This window comes from Aspergillus pseudodeflectus (assembly GCF_044049435.1).
Source record: "Aspergillus pseudodeflectus strain CBS 756.74 chromosome Unknown BJX68scaffold_23, whole genome shotgun sequence".
Classification (NCBI taxonomy): Eukaryota; Fungi; Ascomycota; class Eurotiomycetes; order Eurotiales; family Aspergillaceae; genus Aspergillus; species Aspergillus pseudodeflectus.
Window position 1 is genome coordinate 261,897 of NW_027263799.1, and position 20,969 is coordinate 282,865.

The 20,969-nt window shown below is 54.1% G+C and overlaps 9 protein-coding genes across 9 annotated transcripts; 6 read left to right on the forward strand and 3 right to left on the reverse strand.

The window, feature by feature from the left end:
- Positions 1–2,468, reverse strand: BJX68DRAFT_255529 (beta-glucosidase; the record flags this gene model as incomplete). Its single annotated transcript, XM_071043052.1, has 2 exons — positions 1–2,264; positions 2,330–2,468. 2 exons carry the CDS (start codon positions 2,466–2,468, stop codon positions 1–3), a joined length of 2,403 nt encoding a protein of 800 aa, XP_070898751.1.
- A 1,417-nt stretch (positions 2,469–3,885) lies between these two features.
- Positions 3,886–4,470, forward strand: BJX68DRAFT_267217 (uncharacterized protein; the record flags this gene model as incomplete). Its single annotated transcript, XM_071045749.1, has 3 exons — positions 3,886–4,047; positions 4,128–4,366; positions 4,452–4,470. 3 exons carry the CDS (start codon positions 3,886–3,888, stop codon positions 4,468–4,470), a joined length of 420 nt encoding a protein of 139 aa, XP_070898752.1.
- Positions 4,471–4,749: 279 nt separating this feature from the next.
- BJX68DRAFT_267218 (phosphatidylserine decarboxylase-domain-containing protein) lies at positions 4,750–6,047 on the forward strand (the record flags this gene model as incomplete). Its single annotated transcript, XM_071045750.1, has 5 exons — positions 4,750–4,809; positions 4,854–4,895; positions 4,961–5,096; positions 5,177–5,735; positions 5,816–6,047. 5 exons carry the CDS (start codon positions 4,750–4,752, stop codon positions 6,045–6,047), a joined length of 1,029 nt encoding a protein of 342 aa, XP_070898753.1.
- Positions 6,048–6,414: 367 nt separating this feature from the next.
- On the forward strand, positions 6,415–7,190 carry BJX68DRAFT_267219 (AhpC/TSA antioxidant enzyme-domain-containing protein; the record flags this gene model as incomplete). Its single annotated transcript, XM_071045751.1, has 2 exons — positions 6,415–6,574; positions 6,658–7,190. 2 exons carry the CDS (start codon positions 6,415–6,417, stop codon positions 7,188–7,190), a joined length of 693 nt encoding a protein of 230 aa, XP_070898754.1.
- A 275-nt stretch (positions 7,191–7,465) lies between these two features.
- BJX68DRAFT_267220 (uncharacterized protein) lies at positions 7,466–8,939 on the forward strand (the record flags this gene model as incomplete). Its single annotated transcript, XM_071045752.1, has 3 exons — positions 7,466–7,581; positions 8,166–8,285; positions 8,342–8,939. The coding sequence occupies 3 exons, from the start codon at positions 7,466–7,468 to the stop codon at positions 8,937–8,939; spliced, it is 834 nt and encodes a 277-aa protein (XP_070898755.1).
- A 2,721-nt stretch (positions 8,940–11,660) lies between these two features.
- On the forward strand, positions 11,661–12,374 carry BJX68DRAFT_276072 (hydrophobin family protein; the record flags this gene model as incomplete). The annotated part of the gene is made up of 3 exons (XM_071047999.1): positions 11,661–11,940; positions 12,045–12,118; positions 12,194–12,374. 3 exons carry the CDS (start codon positions 11,661–11,663, stop codon positions 12,239–12,241), a joined length of 402 nt encoding a protein of 133 aa, XP_070898756.1. The 3' UTR covers positions 12,242–12,374.
- A 2,820-nt stretch (positions 12,375–15,194) lies between these two features.
- BJX68DRAFT_267222 (arabinan endo-1,5-alpha-L-arabinosidase) lies at positions 15,195–16,515 on the forward strand (the record flags this gene model as incomplete). The annotated part of the gene is made up of 3 exons (XM_071045753.1): positions 15,195–15,473; positions 15,757–16,239; positions 16,291–16,515. The coding sequence occupies 3 exons, from the start codon at positions 15,195–15,197 to the stop codon at positions 16,513–16,515; spliced, it is 987 nt and encodes a 328-aa protein (XP_070898757.1).
- Positions 16,516–16,620: 105 nt separating this feature from the next.
- BJX68DRAFT_237937 (putative cytochrome P450) lies at positions 16,621–18,822 on the reverse strand. Its single transcript, XM_071040264.1, has one exon. It carries the CDS (start codon positions 18,172–18,174, stop codon positions 16,741–16,743), a length of 1,434 nt encoding a protein of 477 aa, XP_070898758.1. The 5' UTR covers positions 18,175–18,822; the 3' UTR covers positions 16,621–16,740.
- Positions 18,823–19,126: 304 nt separating this feature from the next.
- On the reverse strand, positions 19,127–20,695 carry BJX68DRAFT_267224 (uncharacterized protein; the record flags this gene model as incomplete). Its single annotated transcript, XM_071045754.1, has 2 exons — positions 19,127–19,596; positions 19,669–20,695. 2 exons carry the CDS (start codon positions 20,693–20,695, stop codon positions 19,127–19,129), a joined length of 1,497 nt encoding a protein of 498 aa, XP_070898759.1.
- Positions 20,696–20,969: the final 274 nt, after the last annotated feature.

Here is a 20,969-nt window from a genome sequence, read left to right on the forward strand (position 1 = left end):
TTAGATGCGTAGCGTGTCTCTGAGCTGAATATCCAAGACGCTCTTACCCACATAGATCTGATACTGTCCGCGCTGCAAAACCCAAGTCTGCCTCTTGACATCCCACGTGCTCAGGTCCCTCCGCGTCAGTTCGAAATTGAACGTCCTCCGCTGCCCGGGCCGCAGACTCTGTTTCTCGAAGCCACGGAGGACCTTCTTTGGCCCACCGGGGATACCCACATACAGCTGCGCGACCTCGGCAGCTTCGGCCTTGCCCACGTTGGCGACGGTACAGCTCACCTGCGCGACAACGTCCCAGAGGGACGGCAGACCTCCTTCCTTGATCACTTTGCCCGGAGGCAGTTCCGCGAGGTTGGCTCCGTGCTGGCGGCGGACTGATAGCTGGGAGTATTTGAAGGTCGTGTAGGTCAGCCCATACCCAAATTCGTACCGTGGAGTGATCCCCGCCTTTTCAAAGGCCTTGTAGTCGATGTAAACACCCTCGGTGAAATTCGACTGCGGGTAGTAGGCATTCAGATCACCCCTGGGCACCTCAGGCCCAAGCAGCTCCCCATAGTCCGACGCCCTCCGAGCAATAGTGTACGGCAGGCGTCCAGACGGCGACTGTTTCCCGTACATGATCTCCACCAGCGCGCGACCACTGTCCTGGCCTGGGAGGTGTGCATAGAGGACTGCTGTGATGTTTTCGTTGTCGATCCAGCGGTCGACCAGACGGATCCCGGCATTGTGGATAACGACAATGGTGTTCTTGCACTGCCTCGCCACGTTCTCCACCAGCCCGTCCGAGTACGGGTCCGCGAGATACGGCCTGTCCCAGCCCTCGGACGACTGCTCGTTGATAAACACGATGCACGCGTCGCTGGCAGGGTTTGCCACAGGGTTCTGCGAGTAAAAGTCCCAAGAGAGAAAGGTGCCGTCCTCGTATGCCTGGCGCTGGAAAGCGTCGAATGGAGCATCAATGTACGCGGGGGTAACGGAGCCAGAACCGCCGCCAGAAATCAGCGTGCCGTTGAGGGCGACACCCGGTCCGTGGCTGTTGGGCTCTGCGCTCGAGGTGATGATATACGCCAGTGTGTAATAGTCGGCGAGACGACCGTCCGGGTAAATGAGGGTGTTGTCGAGCCCCATCCACCGTCCAGTGAAGTGTGTGGCAGCCACTGCGTCGTATCCGAACAGCGAAAGGAGTTTCGGTTTCCGCAGGGGCAGGGCGTTGTTGATATTCTTCACCAGCACATGGCCCTCCACTGCGCTCTGCAGGCGTGTCTCTTTGGACTTCGGGTCGCGCGCGTCAGTTTGGGCGTGTGGAAGGGACAGATTTACGGGCATTCCGTGTCCGGGGTTCTCCAGGGGCGAGTATCTGTACCATGCGGCAAGAATCCTCGTGGCCATGTCACCGAGTCTGGCCTGGGACAATGATCCATTCTTGACAGCCAAGGCCAGTGTCTCGTTCTCCCAGTAAGGCGAAATCGGCATCGCCAGGTCAAGACCAGCAGCCGCACTCGCAATCCCAGTATGCTGACCGTCCCAGTCAGAGACCACAAACCCCTGGAATCCAAGCTCGCCCTTGAGCAGCCCATTCATCACCTTGCTATTCTGGCATCCATAGCTGTTGTTGATGCGCTGATAGCTGCACATCGCGGAACCCGCCCCGGCCTTGACGGCATCCTGGAAAGGCCACAGATACAGCTCGTGCATGGCCTTGTCGTCGATATTCGAAGAAACGGAATTGTTGGCACTCTCCGGGAACAGCATCGGCGGCATGCGGTTCGTCTCCTGCTCGTTTCCAATCAAATGTTTTACGCACGCAATCACCGAGCGCTGCAGCCCGCGCACACTGTCCCCCGTCAGCGCCCCCGCCAGATACGGATCGTTGCTGAACCCTTCCCAGTTCCGGCCTCCTCTCGCGATCCGCCCAATGGCACCTGCAACAGGCCCCAGCGCAACATTGATCCCCTTGCGCCGGAACTCCGCACCCATATAGTACGCCCGCGCGTACGCCAGGTCTCGATTCCAGGACGCGCCGGCATGAATGCCGGACGGGTACGCGTTGACCAATTCGGCGCCTCGGATCCCCTGCCCGGCATCCTGCAGGCAGATCCCGGGGAATCCGACACGGGGTGCGCCATAGGATGTTCCCGAGCATCCCGTGCTGTTGGACCTGTAGCCGTAGGTTATCTTATTCTTCTCGTCGTTGGTCATTTTCCCCACGAGGGCTTTGGCTTTTTTGTAGGCTGTTGCCCAGTCGTCCCAGCCCTTTATCTCGGCTACAAGTGCGGTGGATAGAATTAGCCAGGGGGAAATTCAAGACATGACCTTGTCGCGCACTTACGGCTGGGGTAAACGGGTTCCGATCGGCCATATGACCAAAATCTTTCCAATGCTGCGGCATCGACTGAATTGTTCTGGCCCTGGCAGCAGCCAAGCGCCAGCTGTACGGCCAGTAGAAGCCACAGCTTGAGGCCGATCATGATTTGTCGCGGTAATGGTATGCCGACTCGATCAGGCCCTTCGGTTGATCTTGGTGCTGGCAATGGAAGCCAATGCCACTTGATTTTTAGCTTTTTTGCAAACAAACAATTACAGCAGCAACTTGTACACTACAGATTTAAGTCACTCGCTTCGACCGCCAAGTACAAGGTGCCACGCGAAGGAATATCTCCGAGTATATTCCACACATACTTTCTGGCGCCGTCGCTCCAGTCCGGGCCGGGTCCGGTCCGTGCAGCTTAGGGCTTGTCGTCCGGGTGCGGCATGTGCTTGCTTTGGCTTTTCTCTTCCAGACCGAGGCTACTTAGGATCAGGCTCTCTCTCTCGCTTGCCGGAACTAGTTCCCCCAAATGCCTTTCTTCCCCCTTGTCATGAATCCTCTGTCCCGTCCGATTTCAAGTCCACCGGACCGGACTGCGACTGATAAGATCCGTCGTCTTTTCACTCGAGCCCAGCCGGGATCAGTAGGTTCTGAGATTGTTGTACTATCCACTCAGCAATAGGCGGCACCGTACTTCGGCTTAGGGTAGTGTCCCTCGCTTGATAGCCCTCGCTGTTGGCTCGAGCGAACCGATGCTCACTAGCAACTCCTCCCCAATATCCTGACTGCCCAACCCGTGTCGCTTGCCCACTTGGGATGGTGTATCTTTCTTTCCTTACACCGCGGAAACATTCATGGTATGGGTGGTCATCCTCAGATGCTGAACTTATGTACCCTATCCCGGACTTGGGGAACCCGCAAGGCACCGGGGTAAACAAACATTAATACTAGCTATCACTGGAAGCAGTACATCTCACGTCGATTGTGTCCTCAAAGATACCCGACTAAGTACTGTATACACACATACGGTTTCCACAGGCAGCGCTGAATGTGCTCCCTATGGTCCCTTGATTGAACTGGTCATCAAGGCGGCTGCGATGGCAGGGGTGCATAACCAGATTATAGCCAGAATTGTTCTCGGGGGAGGATAGATGGTCAAATATACGCTACCACTGCCCGACGAGATTCACAGTGGATATGATCATTCGTTTGCAGCGTTGCGCCCGCCCGAGTTGGTCGGTGTTCTATCTACGTCAGTTGCCCTTGCTCTGCTTGGCCTGGCCCTCGGCTGTCGGTCAACGGATATATATCGCGGCCAAATTCATGAACGTCTAATTGGTTCCAAGTTGTTGAGCAGTACCGGACGCGTGGTGGAGAACAGCAGCCTGGGATCGTCAGCCGTGATTGCGGCGATTTCGTCGGGCCAGATCGAGCCCATGTGGCGAACGTTATCCTGACCGGATGATGACCTCACACCTCCAGAACTATATATACACCAACCCATCCTGTTCTCCAACCACAAATCACCGAAACTGATATATTTCGATACTATAACTATCAACGCCTACCACTACAAAATGTCATCCGGAACACAAGGAAAGGGCGCCACGCCCACCGGCAACCAGCCCACAACAGCCACCCGCGGCGGCGCAAGCGCCTATCCAACACCCGCCAACAACTCCGGCGGCGGTGCGGGCTGGGGCGATAGCGGGATAATCAAGGGTGGTCTTGAGGGAATCGTATGTTGGCCCGTTTACTTTCCCTCTCCGTCCCCCCCCCCCTTACGTCGTTCCCATGAGCTCCACTAACAGGCCTCTAGGGCAACCGCCTCTCCAGCGGCTCCGGCGAATCCTCAACCTCCAAGCTATCAAGTATATCCGGCGAACTGTCCGGCCTCCGCGAGCAAAAGGCCGCCGGCGAGCAGAGGTATAAGAGTGACGTTGCTGAGGCCGGCGCGATCCCGGCTGAGGCGGAGGGCGATCCGAGCTTTGCGAAGCGCAAGCCTGGGGGCGCGGATACGCTGCCTGGGTGGAATAAGGCCAAGGGGGCTTTTGGGAGGTGGGTTCTCTTTCTTTACTTGCTTTATTTTAGTTTATAAGAGGTGTTCTGGCTTGAGTGGGTTTGGCTAACGTTTGTTCATTAGCCTTCTAGGGAATGAGTAGGGTTTCTAGGGTTTGGGGTGTAGTGGTGTTGGATAGTGAGCTTTGGTTTTTCTGCATTTCGAGTTTTTTTTTTTTTTTCGTCTGTGACAGTATTGTATAATAGAACATGAATCTGCAAACCCAGATATGGTGTTGTAAAGGACTGTAGGCTGTAATGTGGCTTCTTGATGCAACCATGACATCACATATTCAAGCAATAACAACGCGTCTCCCACAACTTTCTCCCCAAGACATGCAACACTCGCAACTCACTTAACAAAGATCAAAGACACAGGAATCATGGGAATCCTCGCTCTTGTTCACGCGGCGGTGGATTATCTGCTGTCGTGGGTTAAACTAGTACATCACTCCAGCATCCCAAGGAACACAAGCTGACAGCCCAGATCCAAAACCGCGAGATCGGATGGCTCACGATCAATCGAAAGGTGAGTCTGTCTGACCAATCTGTTGCGTCAATGCGCGAACGGCGGAATTTCTAATTCTTTTACAGACCGGTCAATACATGCGCGAGCAACAGCCCCTCATGAAGAAGATCAAGCTCCTCCTCCTGTTCAACCCGCTGACGACATGGCTCGACACGACTCATGCGATGAGGTTGTATATGCATAGTAGTGCGGTCAAAGAGGGTCCGTAGCACCTGCTTCGTTCCGTCCCTTCCCATAGACTTTAACCTGAGACGGATTGCTGACTGGTATCGCTTCCGTAGGCAAGAGAGAAGCAACCCCGGCCTCACGCAACCGCATCCAGCAGTTCGTCGACACCTTCAACATCAACATGGATGACTTTGAGCCCTCGGATATCAACGCCTACCCGACCTTCGAGGACTTTTTCATCCGCCGCCACAAACCGGGTAGTCGACCGATCTATGAACCCGACAACAACAGCTCCGCGGTCGTAGTCGCAGACTCGCGCGTCGTCGTCTACGAAGCCGTGGCCGAGAGCAAAAAGATCTGGATAAAAGGCGAGGACTTTTCAATCACGAATCTGGTTATGGATAAGAAGATCGGCCCGCAGTTCCATGATGGGCCCATTGCGAGCTTTAGGCTCTCGCCGCAGGACTATCATCGGTATCACAGTCCTGTTTCGGGACGGGTGAAGGTGTACAGGAGCATGCCCGGGGATTACTACGATGTTGATCCGCTGGCGATTCGGAGTGGGGTGGATATTTTGACAAGGAATGCGAGGGATTATGTCGTTATTGAGACGGAGGAGTTTGGGGAGGTCCTCTTTGTTGCGATTGGGGCGAGTCAGGTGGGGACTGTTGAGTGCGTTTTCACCTACTGCTATTTCTACTGGTTTAGCTTTATGCTTCCTTTATCCGTGAGTACTAATGCTGTGCCAACAGGATCCACGAAAAGTGGCAAACGCCCGGCGCGGAGATCAACAAGGGCGACGAGCTGGGACTCTTCCAGTTTGGGGGATCAAGTATCATTGTTGCGTTTCAAAGGGGAAGGATTCAATTTGATGAGGATTTGATTAGGCCTTCGAAGAATGCTATTGCAGTTGATGTTGAGGTGGGGATGAGCCTTGGGCGTGCCGTGCCGGCGGGGGCTGAGAAGGGTCCACATAATCCGTGATCCAGAGCTTCTAGACCTTGAGAGCATGGGATGGGAAATGATTGCGAGTCCTTCATCCTCCAAGATATGAAAATCGATTCCTGAATGCTAGGGATTTGTGCTGTGCTTCTTTGCTGTCTGATTCAGCTATCTCCACACATGTAAACTCTGACATCATGACTTGCCTCCACCGATATCGATTGATAAGCCCGCCCTATCGATCTGGGGTAAACTCTAGAAGCGCCTGGTAGCGGATTCTGGAGTCCCTGGATTTTATTCCCTGTGACTCTAATCTGACTTGACTTTGAGTGAGAACATGTAGACAAGCCAGCTCCATTTCAACGTCCGATCTCAAGCACACAACTACCACAATCACATTCAGCCCACCATGGCCGAGTGCATCACCAGATCAGCCACCGATCCTCCAAGCCCAGACGACCTCCGAGACGCTTACGAGCTTGAATTGCGCTCTCCGAACGGCAACCCCGTTCGTCTCGGAGAGGTCATTTGTGAGAAGGGCGACAATATCACGACGATTATTGTTTTTAGTACGGACGATCCTGCCTCTCATCTCATCACCCTTTAGTTCATCCATATCCAACCGATGTAAATACTAACTTGAGCATTCTAGTCCGCCACTTCTTCTGCGCCTACGACCAAGACTACGTCCGCACAATCTCGCACCACCTAACAGACTCCCTGCTCAAATCCCTCCCCTCCACCTCCTCAACGGGCGCCTCGCAACTCATAATAATCGGCTGCGGCGACCCGGCGCTGATAACCCCCTACGTCTCGGAAACATCCACCCCCTTCCCAGTCTACAGTGACCCCCGCGGGCGAATATACGAGAAGCTACACATGACACGTACAATGTCGAATGTCATGAAGCAGCCGAGCTACAGCACCGTTGGGTTTTGGAGGGCGTTGGGCAAGACCTTCCGGCAGATGGCGGCGAGTGGGTGGAGGGGGTTGAGGGGTGGTGGGTGGGGGCAGAATGGGGGCGAGTGGGTGTTCAAGGGAGGGAAGTGTGTGTATGTCCATCGGATGAAGGATGTAGGGGATCATTTGACGGCGGGGGAGTTGTTGGAGGTTTTGGGATGTGGGGCTGGGGATGATACGGCGAAGGAGGAGATGAGGGAGGAGGTTGAGAGGAGGTTGGATTAGGGCCTGTCTATGTGTGGGACGTACTAGGAGTATTGGAGTGTACACGAGAGGGTTTTTATTTCATCTTCAGGGAGTTTATGTCTTGTGTTGGACCAGCGTATGCTTTGGTAGGCTTTGACACAAGTGATTGTCCAGCCTATACTCCTACCTTTGAGGTAGTAACAAAGTCTCGTCCATCTCAGGAAGGTACCATATGCTCGCTGGAAACTCCAGTACTTACTAATCCAAAGTACCTCCGACAGTCCAAGCGGAACTGACCAAAGACACATCCAAAAATGTCCCTGATTCTCCTCTTTGGCGAGCCACGAGCGATTCTAAGTGAGCACGAACCTGTTCAGCTTTCAGCTCACAGGTTCCTCACTTGGAATCCCCCGGGTACAGATCCTTGTTTGTACGTCGAGTAAATATCGGTCATTGAGTTGGTGTGTAGTGGCTTCTCTCATACTCTCACTTCACCTTCGCCTCACTTCAGATTTGCCCTCTCGTCGACTCCTCACTCCTGTCCTAACTCACGTCTATAAATTGATCTCTCATTCACCCTAGTCGTACTCCTTGTGCATCCTTTCCCTCCTCTCCTTTCTCAACCAGCTCCCTTTGGCCTTGTCTTTCAGATTCCACCGCTTCGGAACACCACCATCTCGTTTCACTTCGAACGTCCCTACATCAACCTCACCTTCGAAGTCGACATTCGGGTATAGAAGCTTCCTCCTCGCCAGAAACCTCCCTCTTCTCTACATCTATCTGGATTCTACATTGCCTCCTGGAAATCGTCCATCTTCCAAATCTCGACCCACTCTCCATACCCTCTTCCCTTCTGCCACTCAGCACAACTCGAGCGGACAGAACCTCATCCACTATTTTCGGCATACATTTTCTTGTCAATCATTTGGATACCCGCTTGTGCTATAAGCACTTCAATCAGTATGAGCTCCTTTTTACTACCTGTGGTATACTTAGAAGACTAACAGTACGCAGCCGGTCACCGTTCGCCATCTTCGGCTGCAGAAGACCTTTCTCCGGTCCCGGCATCATAGCCATGCCGGAAACTATCGATGAACCAGTCGACCCCCGTACTTCAAAGAACGAGTTACAAAGGTAAGATTCAATTACAATATGCAAAAGGTGTCCCTAACCACACTGTACATCTACAGGACCATGGTTTTTGTACCAGGAGACAAACAGGCAGTTTACACCATAGAGGAGGGACACCTCCGCGCTGTCTCCAAGTTCTTTGAACCAACTCAGAACCGCCTACTCCCAGAGCCGGAAAGGCAATGGATCTTCCTGGACGAACACGATTCTCACACCTTCAAACTCTTTGTCCACTGGCTCTATTCCGGTACACTCCCCGTCGTGAGCAAAGACAAAGACGATGACGGAGAGCGCGAATACCTAGAACTTGCAAAGGCATGGGCTCTTGGCAACGACTTGAAATGTGCTAGATTCCAGAACATTGTTATCGATGCTCTCAGCGCCAGACGAGCCCAAGATTATGATCAGCGTCGGGGTCATCCCCTGATCCAAACGGTGGAATACGTCTATAGCCACACTGAAGAAGACTCTCAGCTCCGCAGCTTGATGATCAGCATCTATGCTCAGGAAGATGCCACCAACCGCATCTCACGCTGGAAGGATAGGAGCCGTATTCCACACGCTTTCCTTGCCGAGCTTGCGGATGAGCTCACCGAGTGCTTGTATAACCCCAACGATGAATTGCCGGAAGTCGAAATTTTTTACGTCTCACCATAGTGGGCTTAGTTCGCTCTTCGAGGCCATTGACGGTGATATATATGGACTACCAACAATCAAAGCCTACTCCATACCTTCAGTGCAAGTTCGCAAGTAATTCAAAAATCTCGGCCACAGTACCTGGTCTGCCTTGTGTCATCCGTTCTAGTCAAGATCGTGCACTCTGCGCTCAGAATTACAGCCACGGCATTTCTTTATTTTCATCACAAATTGCAATGCGGTCGTAGATTTGAATCCAACATGCATTGGATATGCAACAATGGTCAGGTCCAAAAAAAAAAGAAAAAGCAAGTTTCACTTCTGGGGTTACAAAAGAGCTTTTGCTCAATCATGTACTTGGGGTTGGAAATATTCGTTTTCGAGCAGTTGGTGTTTTTACAATACTATTTGTTTAGTGCCCAGTCCAAATTACTAGTGCTCGTCACCTTCCAACAAAGTAGATTCCTTGAAACAAATGACGGGTCTGGGTTTGGGCAGTACTCCTAAAGACCTTTGTCTCCGCGAGCAGTATACACAGTCCCTTTTGCGATCCACATGCCCGATTCTCGTACTTTGAACTATTTTCCCGTTCCTCGTAGATTTCATAGGCCGCTGGAAGATCATCCCTTGCCAATAAACCGATATCAACTTAAGCAGCCTATATTTCTGCCAAGGTCCCGCAAAGCTAACGCCGTGATTGTACGTAGACTCACTCACCTTGAAGCTATTTACACCCGTGGTACGACCGTAGGTCAACACTCTTGATTTTCTCGGCTCTAGTGCGGCATAGCTGGCTACGGGAGCCCGCGGGTTCTAACGCTTTGCCAAAAGGCCAGTCTTATTATCTGAAAACCTCTAGTCGAACATTTCCCTCGGAGACAAAGATATTTTCCGTCAATGAGCGCAGCATACCAGCCTTAATCTCTTTGTTTATTTGCCTTGATCTTGAGATCTATGGTGCAAGAACGCCAATATATCGCGCAACTTCTTGACAATGTCTTGACCTTGGTTGGTATATCCCGTGTACTATTTGGCCCCATCATGGGCATCACAGCTCGGGATTGCGCCATTGCAGCGTGGTTTGGCGTTCAATAGCTTGTTTATTTGTGTCTGGGTCCCCGGATTTGATGTGAAAATCCAGGGTTCCTGTCGGGTAGTGGTCGAGTGATGATTTCTGTGAGACAAAACCTGCTAGGCCATCTGCAGGGTGTCTGAGGCTTGCTCACCTTTTGGAGGGAGAAGATTACAAACGAGATATTTGCCGGGTTTAATACAGGATCAAAATACGTCTAAGATGCCACCTAGCAAGGACAGGATTCCCCTTGGTAGGATCCACGTTCAAGGGCCTCTGATCGGTACTGATTCCCTCCCTCCTTGGATTTCCCTGCTCGGTTTCGATGCTTCCTGTCGCTCCTACGCTGCACTTCAATGAGGCAACCCAATATCACGCAACCATCCTCGGCCAACACTCGAACATCAGAGTTTTCACAAGAAGGGATTATAGATCTATCCCTTCAGTACCTGGTGAGTTGCCCCTCAACGTTCGGCAGGGGAACGGCTCGTTAAGGTAGCATCCGGGAATGCCCAAGTGGGCCGTGGAATGCGACAACCCCCTTCGCCACACCATACAATGGCCGTGCCTGAGGCGCGGAGATATTTCGCGAGAGACAGGGTTACGTCCGACCCCTTCTCCTGGAAAATCGAGCCACTGGATGAGGTACCCTCTGATCTCTCAGGTTTTGAAGGGTATGTAACCGAGTCATTTTTTGCATCGCGACCCTGCGCTGCAGATCACTCTCCGGGTTCCATATCACCTCGAGTAGTGACGACAACGATCAGAAATCGACTGCCATGTAGGTTCGATATTTGCTTTTCTCCGTCTTGTAGCATAGCACTCTGTGGGCTAGCTGATGGTTAGGATTCTAGTGGCTAGGGTTGGCATTGCAGCTACAATCCCGTACAATCGAGGGCTTTTATGTATCTACCCAATACACCAGAGGACTTTTAGCGAGTCATCCGAAGCAGGTTGCACAGTCAGTAATCCACTACAGTCTACTCGATCTCTCCAATGGTTTTCGGCGAGGAATCCCAACGGCAGATCTTCCAGGAAGCACTGACCACCCTTCCCAATCCGGCGAGATCCGGGGCAGGAATGTTCGCCCGAGGCCTTCATCAAGTAACAGCACACACCCCCAAGCTCTACGGAGTAGAGCCGACCTGAAGCCCCTGCGGCTGTGGCGCCTCCGATCCGAGCCATGCACCCCTAAATCATGTCCTATCAGTTACGCCTCTAACTTGGTCCCTGCAGGTACGCTTTCGTCCATAACCAACTACAGACGTTACACAATTAAAAAACTTTCCACTGTCAGCCACTGCTTCCATAATCAATGACATGTCGAATCATATTAGATCTCCGCGCCTCGTACCTTGACTTTGCCGGCATGAACCGTGGGTTCGCCCAGCCGAGCTGTTTGCGGCGGTTTAATCTACGTTGACCCATGGAACCGGGGTTGTGGCTTGCCAAACAGTTGCTTGTATAGCGTGAATGTTGTATTCCGATGTTGTACTCTTCAAATAGATGATCGAGATGTCTCTCTGTCTCTCAACTGCTAAGACGAGTGCTAAGACATCTATATAAACCCCTCCAATCACCATCACATTTATCCCTCATCCAGCAACACAACAGCTCAATCTAATCCCACAAAACCACCACCACCGACTCACCCCAACCCAACCCTTAAAATGCGCTTCACGCTGCCCGTGCTTGCCCTGGCCTCCGCGGCCCTCGCCCTCCCCGAGTCCGCCCAAAAGATGGCCAAGCTCAGCAACTCGGCCGCCTTCGCCAAGCAGGCCGAGGGCGCGACCTGCGACGTCGGCTCCATCTCGTGCTGCAATGCGGCTACCCAGACCGAGAACGGTCTGCTTGGTGGTCTCCTTGGTGGAGGACTTATCCGCTCGCTGTCGGGCAATGATGGGAGTGCTTGTGCCAAGGCGAGTTTGATTGATGAGTTGGGACTTCTTGGTATGTTTTCACCTGGTTTTTGAGGGGGTGGAGGGGAGGGTATGGATGGGGGAGAGGAGAAGAGAGATGAGATAAGATGAGATGTGCTAATGGTGCTATTGTAGCTCTCGTCGAACACACCGAGACCGGCCCCGTCTGCAAAAACATTGTCGCTTGCTGCCCTGAAGGCACTACCACTGTATGTTGACTTCCCTTTCCACAGACGCACACACACACATACACCTCTGGTGGGAGTCGAGCTAATGAGAGACAGTGCATTGCCGTCGACAACGCTGCCGGTACCGCTGAGGGAAGCGCCTAAACGCTGAGGCTCAGCCCAAGCTCCCCCTACCAGTCATGCTCCTGCCCACAGTCCAGCTGGAGCGCTGGCGAGGCTAGATACTCAAGCTTGGGTTTCGGGGAAAGCGGGCGCAAAAAGTTGTGTTCCAGTTACCAGATTGATAATAATATGATTTAATCGCTATAGTTACGTTCCGGAGTGCTCGTAGTGCACCATGCCTCTCTCGATGGAGTCCCGACAGAGAATCACGGATAGGGTGAGGTGTGCTCGTTGATACCTTCCCCGTCTCCAACCTGAAGTACACGCGATGTAGAGAGCGGTATGCGTGACCAGTACTCATACCTAGGTAGCAAGCCCCATGACTCGAGCAAGCGACCTGCAGTCCAGACGCAAAAGGCAAAACTCCGACGAGGGAAGATCCCTGTTCACACCATCTGAGCTCTGAGGAGCATTTCCTCTGCGTCCGGATGGAAATCTACATGTAGACCTTGACGAGAGTCGCAGGCGCAAGTGCTGGAATCCCGACGGACCTACTGAATCAGGAAACTAAAGCGACCGACCCAGCCTACATTGACCGACAAATCGACTGGCCAGCCGTGCCGAATGACCTCGCTCCACCCCATCGATGCGATCATCGTACATCTTTCTCCACACAGCAGAGCCTCGCTCGCTTGGACGGACTAGGTTGGAGTCGCGACCGCACCAAGTAGCCCAAAGCCATCACATAGATACGTCAATCATGCGATGGAGAGAGAAGCAGGAGTTAACCGAAAAGGCTCCATCCCCCGCTTTATTCTCCATCGCAGCGACATGGTCTCGAATCGGGAACTCGCAACACACAGCCTCGTGGGAATCAGGAAGGTTGATTCCTTCGTCCGTCAGCACAGACACACCATAGGGCCCAGGGAGGAGAGAGATAGACTCTGGAGAGAGGAAGCCATGTCGATCTTACATCATCGGTGTCGGGAACAAGATGCACACCCCGCACTCAGAGACTGGCACGTGCGGGACTGACCTCAGACCGCTCGGCGAGGTGGATGATTCAGGATTCCTTATTCGTCCTACTTGTCTGGTTTACCCTTACCCTGCTTGCTGAGTCCCAGCTAGTAGTTCCCTCATTGTCTTGGCTCGCCCAGAAACTCTGACTGGGTGCAATGTGGGCGGCCTAAGCAGCAGCTCAACCGTGGGAGGGAGGGTGCTAAGAGAGTGTGGGGTAAAAAGCCACCGCCACCAGGGCTTTAGTTTATTCGGACTGATTCCTCCCGGCGTTGGGGCTCCTTCTGGGGGGTTAGGGTTGCTGTTTCTCTAAGAATATATCTCGAATGGGGCCAAAACAGGAAGCGAGGCGGAGAGGCTGTGTCAGGCGAAAATATATTGTTGCAGCCTGGACAGAGTGAAGTATTGACAATCAAGTACGGAGTAGAGGTATTTTTTTGTCAAATTCGGAGAAGGGAAATGCGGGGTCAGTGCTCTACAAGTAATGAACAAACAAAGAATTCATTTGCGATGAGGTGATGGTGTTATGCCATGCCATGTGTGCATGCCGCACCCTCTCTTCCCACAGCCAGCAGCCAAAGCGGCGTGTGACGAGATCAACTGATCCATATTCTGATTGAGTGAGCGACCGAGGCAAGGTTACTCGACCTTGACCTACCTTCTGTAAAGAGTCGAGAAGCCTGTCTGGTCATGCAGAGAAGTAGGAGTAAATGGATCAAAAGCCCGCGTCTGCCCGACTTGCATATTTCTACTGGAGTTGCAGTCGCAGAGCGGCACAGAGGTGATGATGGTGTGCTTTTGGGACTGGTTGCGCGATGAAAAGCACCGGCTATTGAAGGATGTCATCCAGGCGTGGTTAGTACAGTGATCGACAGCCAGCAGATCTGGTGGATGGAAATGGAGTCGATGGAGTCGAGGCTGGCGCTCGGAGAATTCCCCGCCATTAGGCAACTTGGGTCAAAGTCCAGGCAGATCTGATTGGGATAAGCGCAGCAACTGGTCCGAGAATGGAGAAAGGCGAGCCCAGACCCGACCGTGAGAGCGACCCAACATTCGACTCTTGCACAAAGACGGGAAGGGCGCGACGTGGTTCCAGCCATTCCGGCGATGCCTGTCCGGGCGGCATGGGCAGTCCAGGGCTCGGGGCAAGCCTCAGCCAGGATTCGGGCGGCGTGGTGGCTTGGGTGCCTGACTGCGAGCCAATAACGGGAGCCACAACACAGTGAAGAAAGGGATGCGACCCGGTGGGACAGAAAGGAGAAATTGAGATTCGGGTGCTGTGTAACTTGGGACAGGTGCGCTATCCTCCGAGTGACATGTTGACAGCGGAGGAAAGACGACTGAATAATGGGTCGGGTGCTACAATGTATGATTTGGGGAAATTACCTCCGCAGTAAGCAGCCATCGATGATGTTAATGGTTAACCATATATTTGAGCATAACCGGCGTCCAGTCGCTGCCCGCGATCTCCATTACGGCTGCCAATCAAGAGGGAGAGCAGAGGGATGGCATTCGCCCCTGATTGCAAGGATCAGCCTGCTCATCAAGGACAACTCACGTCCAAGAATCCCAAGACAGCCGCTGTCGATCGCCAACCTTGTCTGGAGGATACAGTTGGGTCAGACTTCAGTTGGTACAGACACAGCCAGGGCCTGAGTCGCGTCTGTCGAGGTGACTGACCGTGTGACACGTCACTTGGATCCTTGCAGTCGGGGTGCAGCGCATGGAAGCTTTGCTAGTATACAATACTCGCCCGGCTCCCTTGCGTGACATCAACATGGACTCCAGTTCCAGTTATCCCAGTGCCAGGAGCCCCGAGACTGCCGCGCGAGATTATAAGTAGTCAACGAGAGCGCCCCTTCCTATTCCACCACTCGAGGCCAGTTCAAAATTCTTCCTCTTCCCCTTTCTGTTTTCCCTCTCTCTCACCACTGCCCACCACCATTCACCCCAGTGGTCAGTCTCACATTCCGACAAGATGAAGATACCCACCTTTTCCTCCCTCGTCGCCGCGGTCCTCGCCACGGCATCCCTCGTCCATGCCCAGTATCCAGCGCCCGGCGAATGCACAGGCGACTGCTGGGGGCACGATCCGGGCTTTCAAGTGCGCCAGTCGGACGGTCGCTACTTCCGGTTTTCGACGGGCGGAGGCATTCACATCCACTCGTCGGCCTCGCTGACGGGGCCGTGGGAGGCAGTGGGACAGGCGCTGCCGGGGGGTTCGGTCGTCGATCATGCTGGGAGGACAAATTTGTGGGTGAGTTCATCATTGCTTTTGTTTGGATTGTTATGATGTTTGCCCTTCTTTTCTCCGCGGTGTCGATCTGGTTGGCTGGTTGTGGCATATGGATGCACATGCTTCCGGCCCTTCCAGCCCTAATCCTCCTCCTCTTCTCCCCGCACGATCAGCACCGCACATTCCACACTCAACCATTCATGTGAATCCACGGGAGGAACCTCGATGCCGCTGCAACAACCATTCCATTCCATCGGCCCTCGGAGATCCACCTGGACACTCTGGACCAGACTAACAAGTCCAGGCCCCCGACCTCCACTACGACGCCGGCCGCAACACCTACTACATGTACTACAGCGTCTCAACCCTCGGCTCACGCGACAGCATCATCGGCGTCGCCTCCTCGCCCAACCTCGAATCCGGCTCGTGGGTCGACCACGGCGGCCTTTTCCGCTCGGAGCCCAACGGGCCATACAACGCCATCGACGCCAACTTTGCAAACATTGGCGGCGAGCCCATCCTCACGTTTGGCAGTTACTGGAACGGCATCCACCAGGTTCCGCTTGCGGGTCCGTTGGCTCTTGCACAGGGCGCGCAGGCTCGCAATGTCGCGTATAACAGTACGGGGAACCATGCGATCGAGGCTGGGTATGTCATTTATCGGCGTGGATGGTATTACCTGGTCTTTTCGAGTGGACGCGCTGGCGGGTATGTGGAAAACCCGGCGCCGGCGGGAGAGGAGTATCGGATTGTCGTTTGTCGGTCGAGTGACGGGCGAGGTGGATTTGTACGTTATCTACCATCTTATGTTTTATGGAGTCTTGCTGATATGATCTAGGTCGACCGCGAAGGCCGCGACTGCCTCAATGGCAACGGCGGAACCACGATCCTCGCCTCGCACGGCAACGTCTACGGACCCGGTGGCCAGGGCTTGTTTGAAGATAGAGAGCGCGGGTGGGTGCTGTACTACCACTATGCGAACCCGACCATTGGCCTCGAGACGAGCCAGTACCAGTTTGGCTGGAATGTGCTGCAGTGGTCGGATGGGTGGCCCAGTGTATAGTTTGGCCATCGCTATGAAGAGATTCCATGTTTATATGGAGATGTTTGGAGGCATTGTTAGGGATTGGGACTGTCTGGTGATACCCATGCTCATGCACATTCGCTTGCACATTCATACTCGTCTCATATTCGTATCCATTATAATTACCAGCTCAATATACCACTGCATTACATATTCTCTTCCTTTTCTCAGACATCTCCCAACTCAACTCGATAGATGACTGGTTCACTTCGCCCTCGGACTCACCAACAAGAAAAACCCAAGCGGCCGCGTACTAAACGCCCCATTGTAGTTCACACCCCCAACATTATCGACCTTGTACCCCTTATCCGCAAGCTCCCAATCCACCTCGCGAATCAACCGCGCAAGCACGAGCAAGCTCCACTCCCACGCATACCGCGTCCCAAAACACTGCCGCTTCCCATTCCCAAACCCCTTCTTGACACCACTGGGTAAAGCGTCGTACTTCTCACCTACCATACGTTCCGGCTTGAACGCCAACGGCTCCTCGAATACCTCAGGATCCCGGTTCACTGCCGTCAACAGCGCGATCAGCGGCTGCGTCCGAGCGATCTCGTACTCGCCGCCGGCAAGCAGGATCGGCGTCTTATCATTCGGATCCGTTGGTGGGATCGGCTCGATGTTGAAGCCGGGGGCTGTCGCGGAGAGCCGCAGTGTTTCGCGGAGGATGGCTTCCGTGTAGGGGATTCGGGAAAGGTGTTCGTGGCTGAATGGCGCGTCGCGACCAACCACCGAGTCAAGCTCCTCGCGGGCTTTTGTGATGACCTCCGGGTGGTGCGCGAGGTAGTACAGTCCAAAGGAGAGCAGGTTCGGGGCCGTCGCGGACCCGATGAAGATGTTGATGATTTCATCGAGGACCTGCGATTCAGAGAGCGATCGACCGGTCTCGGCATCGACGCCATGGAGGAGCGCATGCAGCATATCCTTCGGGACAGCCGCGGGATCAGATTCTTCGAGGGCTCGTCGCTTCGCGACGATGTCCGCGCCGTAGTCGCGCATCGTTTTCACATCCGCCTCGAAGCGCCGGTTGTGGCCCATTAGCCAGGAGAGGACCTTCGGGCGCGTTGAGCGGCGCGTCGCTTCGACGGTGGAGTTTTGCTGCGCGGCGATGACGGCCGGCTCGGGCTCCGCTCCCGAGACTATGGAAAGGGTTTGGTGGAAGAAGGCGAGCATGTTGGCTTCGTGGTTTGAGCGGTCGAGGTCATTCGTTACGTTGACGCGTTGCCGCGAGGACCCCGTCCACTTGGCTATGAGGTTGTCGGTTGTTCCATTGATATCGTTGAAGATCGCAGCAATCGCCTCGGGCGAAACCAGCGGCTTCATGATCCGATGCGCGATGCCCCAAATCTCCGCCTCCTCGGGGAGAGCGGTAAACAGCGAATCGTGCACCGCGGCGCGGATCTCGCGGATGGGTCCCGACACGCATTTTCGGAAGCGCGTCTCGTCGCAGATTTCCTCGAGGAGGGACGCCGATGTGACGATGACGATTGTGCGGCCGAGGATGTTGAGTTTGAAGAGGGGGCGGTTGGCATTGTCGGCGGCGATCGCGTTGAAGGAGCCCCAGGGGTTTTTGGAGTCGAGGGCGAAGAGGTTGCCGACTAGGGGCAGGGGTTTTGGTTGCGGGATTGGGGAGGGCATTTTTGTTGTTTGATGCTCCTTCCTTTTGTGTCGGTTCTGGTTGTGTATAGTTGTTGTAGAGGTGAGTGGTGGGAGCGAACCGTGGAAAGAGAAAAAGCGACCCAAGGAACAAGCACAGAAACCGGGGAAAGCTCCCCCTAGCCACGATTTAAATACGAAAACCTTTCCTCCAGCTGCAGCTCCAGCATCATCGAAATGCTCACAAAACCTCTCCCCTGATTCGCTCAGCCCCTTCAGTTCTGCATGTCTGTATGTCGACAATCTCTTCGCAGTGGTGTTTGATTGGCCCCGCCAAGCCGATCGTCACACAGATCATGGGTTCGTCCGCGTCCTTGCGTTGCCAGATCATTTCTGAAGGGAGTGAAGAGGGCCTGGAGGAGCGAATCGGCGCTGGGGTCGTGGAGTCATCTCTGCAGAGTTCTTAGAGTGCCCAGCGTTTGCGCCGAGGGAGAGATATGGCTGGCTGAGGATATGCGCTTTTGTGTCATCGTGTTCGATAGTGGGCAGATGGCACGGGTCAAGGTGCAGACTGGTGGGGCCGATCGGTGAGGAGCTGAGCTTGGGTGACCTTGCGGTTGAAGGAGCTTTGGGCGCACGGAGGAATGGAGGGATAAATTGACCATCAATGGCTGGGAGCAGCAGCAGTTGGTTTCATTTAACTGAGAAGGAGGCAGGAACTTTACCACCCTCTTCTCTGCAAATATATTGATTTCCGTCGCATCGTCAGAGGAAACGCTAAGACTCGCAGTGGGTCTCGCTCCCGATCTGCCGTTCCTTCGCCTCAGTTCAAGATTCCCAGTTGCAAGCTCCTCATATCCTCACCCTCGTGACCAATGACGTTGCTCATGAATTAATCTCAGTGACATATCATCATAATACACGAACTGGAAGCTGAAAGAAGCTGTCTATCTCTAATGTCTATGAAAAAGGAAGTACAGTTACACGCATCTCGTCATCGAGCATCAAACTCCAGCATCGCCTGACTGGTCTGTAGGACAAACGACTCGTACCGCATCCCCCGTCTCTTCCTTGACGGCCCTTTTCCGCCTCTTTCTAACAATTCTATCCCAGCACTTTCGGCACTCGAGACATCGACATCACCACTACTCGTCCCGTTCCAAACACCAGCATATCCATCCCATAACCCCCTCCAATAACACGCCTCAGCCGCAGGGGTAAGATACCGCTCGCGAAACGTGCGCACGCTATTATCCGCAATGGCCTGTGCGCGATCCGGGTCGGTCAGCAGCGGCGCGATCTTGGCTTCCAGATCGCTGAAATCGCGCTCGACCTCGACATAGTTTTGCGACGGGCCCGAGGGGATCAGGAGGTAGTGGTGGTGCTGGATGTATTGCAGCTTGTGTGCGACGATCACGGAGCGGCAGGCTTGGCGGTATTTCAATGAGGCGGAGTAGGAGCGGCCTGGATATAGAGAGATCAAAGGTTAGTGGTGGTTAGGTAAAGAAGGTAGGGAGAAGAGGTAGGTGGACATACCCTCAACATGCGAAATAAATCCATACCGACAATGCTCCCCAAGCCCCAGCACATTGCCCTCCCCTTCGCCCTCACTAGCGTGGCGATGCCAATCCACAGCCTGAACATCCGCCCACTCCCTGCCCCTCGTCCGATCCAAAAGCGCGCGCCTCAACTTTGGCGCAAAACTCGGTTTTCCACGCCAGACGAGCTTCTGTACCCTCTCTCCCCACGGCAAAACATCATACTCGACCGCATCCTCCACGACGGCGTCGTACGGTCCAATCTCCGTGTGCGCGTGGTCCCAGCTCCAGAACCCGAAATCGGGCATGAGCCACGCGGCTTCTTCACCTGCTGTTCGCGCGAGGGACCAGATCGGGTCGTTGGCCGCGTCTGCGACGTCGGAGAGTTTGTCCTCGATGCTGAAGATGAATTCAATGTCGATGTCCGGGACAGTCGTGCTCGTCGAGGTTCGGTCGTGAGTATCTGTGATGAGAGCGCGATGCATAGCCGAAAGCGCAGCGAGGATCTTCCGCCGATGATCTTCGCCTCTTGCGCGCGTCGCAAGCACATACAGCTGTCCATTCGCGATCCTCGCGCGCGCCATACCCGGGTTCAGCGTGATGGTGTCCAGCTCCGCATTCGAGATCCCGCCGCGATGACGCCAATACCTCCCCGCACGATGTACATCCTCAAACAACCCCGGAAACGCAGCGTCGCACTGCTCCCGACCGAGTCCCGCATTGTGGCCGTCGCGCGCGTACGAGAATTCCCATCTTTCCAACTCGGCTGATGGTGTCAACGCAAGGGTCTGGTGTGAACATGCCAGGCAGCTACTGCATTCAAAGACGGTTGCTGTTTCGCAGGCGCAGTGGCCCGCTGGGATGATTTGGGTGAGGAATGGGTGCAGGTAGGCGCGGTCTGAGTTTACGGCGGTCCAGAGGAGGACGCCGAGGGTTATGCTGAGAAAGCTGAGGAGACAGAGGGTTGTGAGGATTGGGTGTTGGCGGCAGCGCGAGCGTCGCGAGCTCGAATTGGTGGTTGACATTGTTGCGAAGCGGGCTCACGGCGAGGGCATCCAGGTAGGTATGATTCCAAGGTAGGTTAAGGAAGAGAGATAAGAGAGGAAAAGTAGGAAGACCCCCAAACCTGGAGAAAACCAGGAGCGAAAGGAAAACTCTGTGGGAAGACGAATTGAGTGATCTGATTCTGCGCAAATGAGCTCAAAACAGCGACACAGTCACAGTGAATGAAAACCTCAAGCGCATCGCAAACAAGGAGAGCAAAACAAGACAAGCCAGCTCAGTCTCAATCTCAATCTG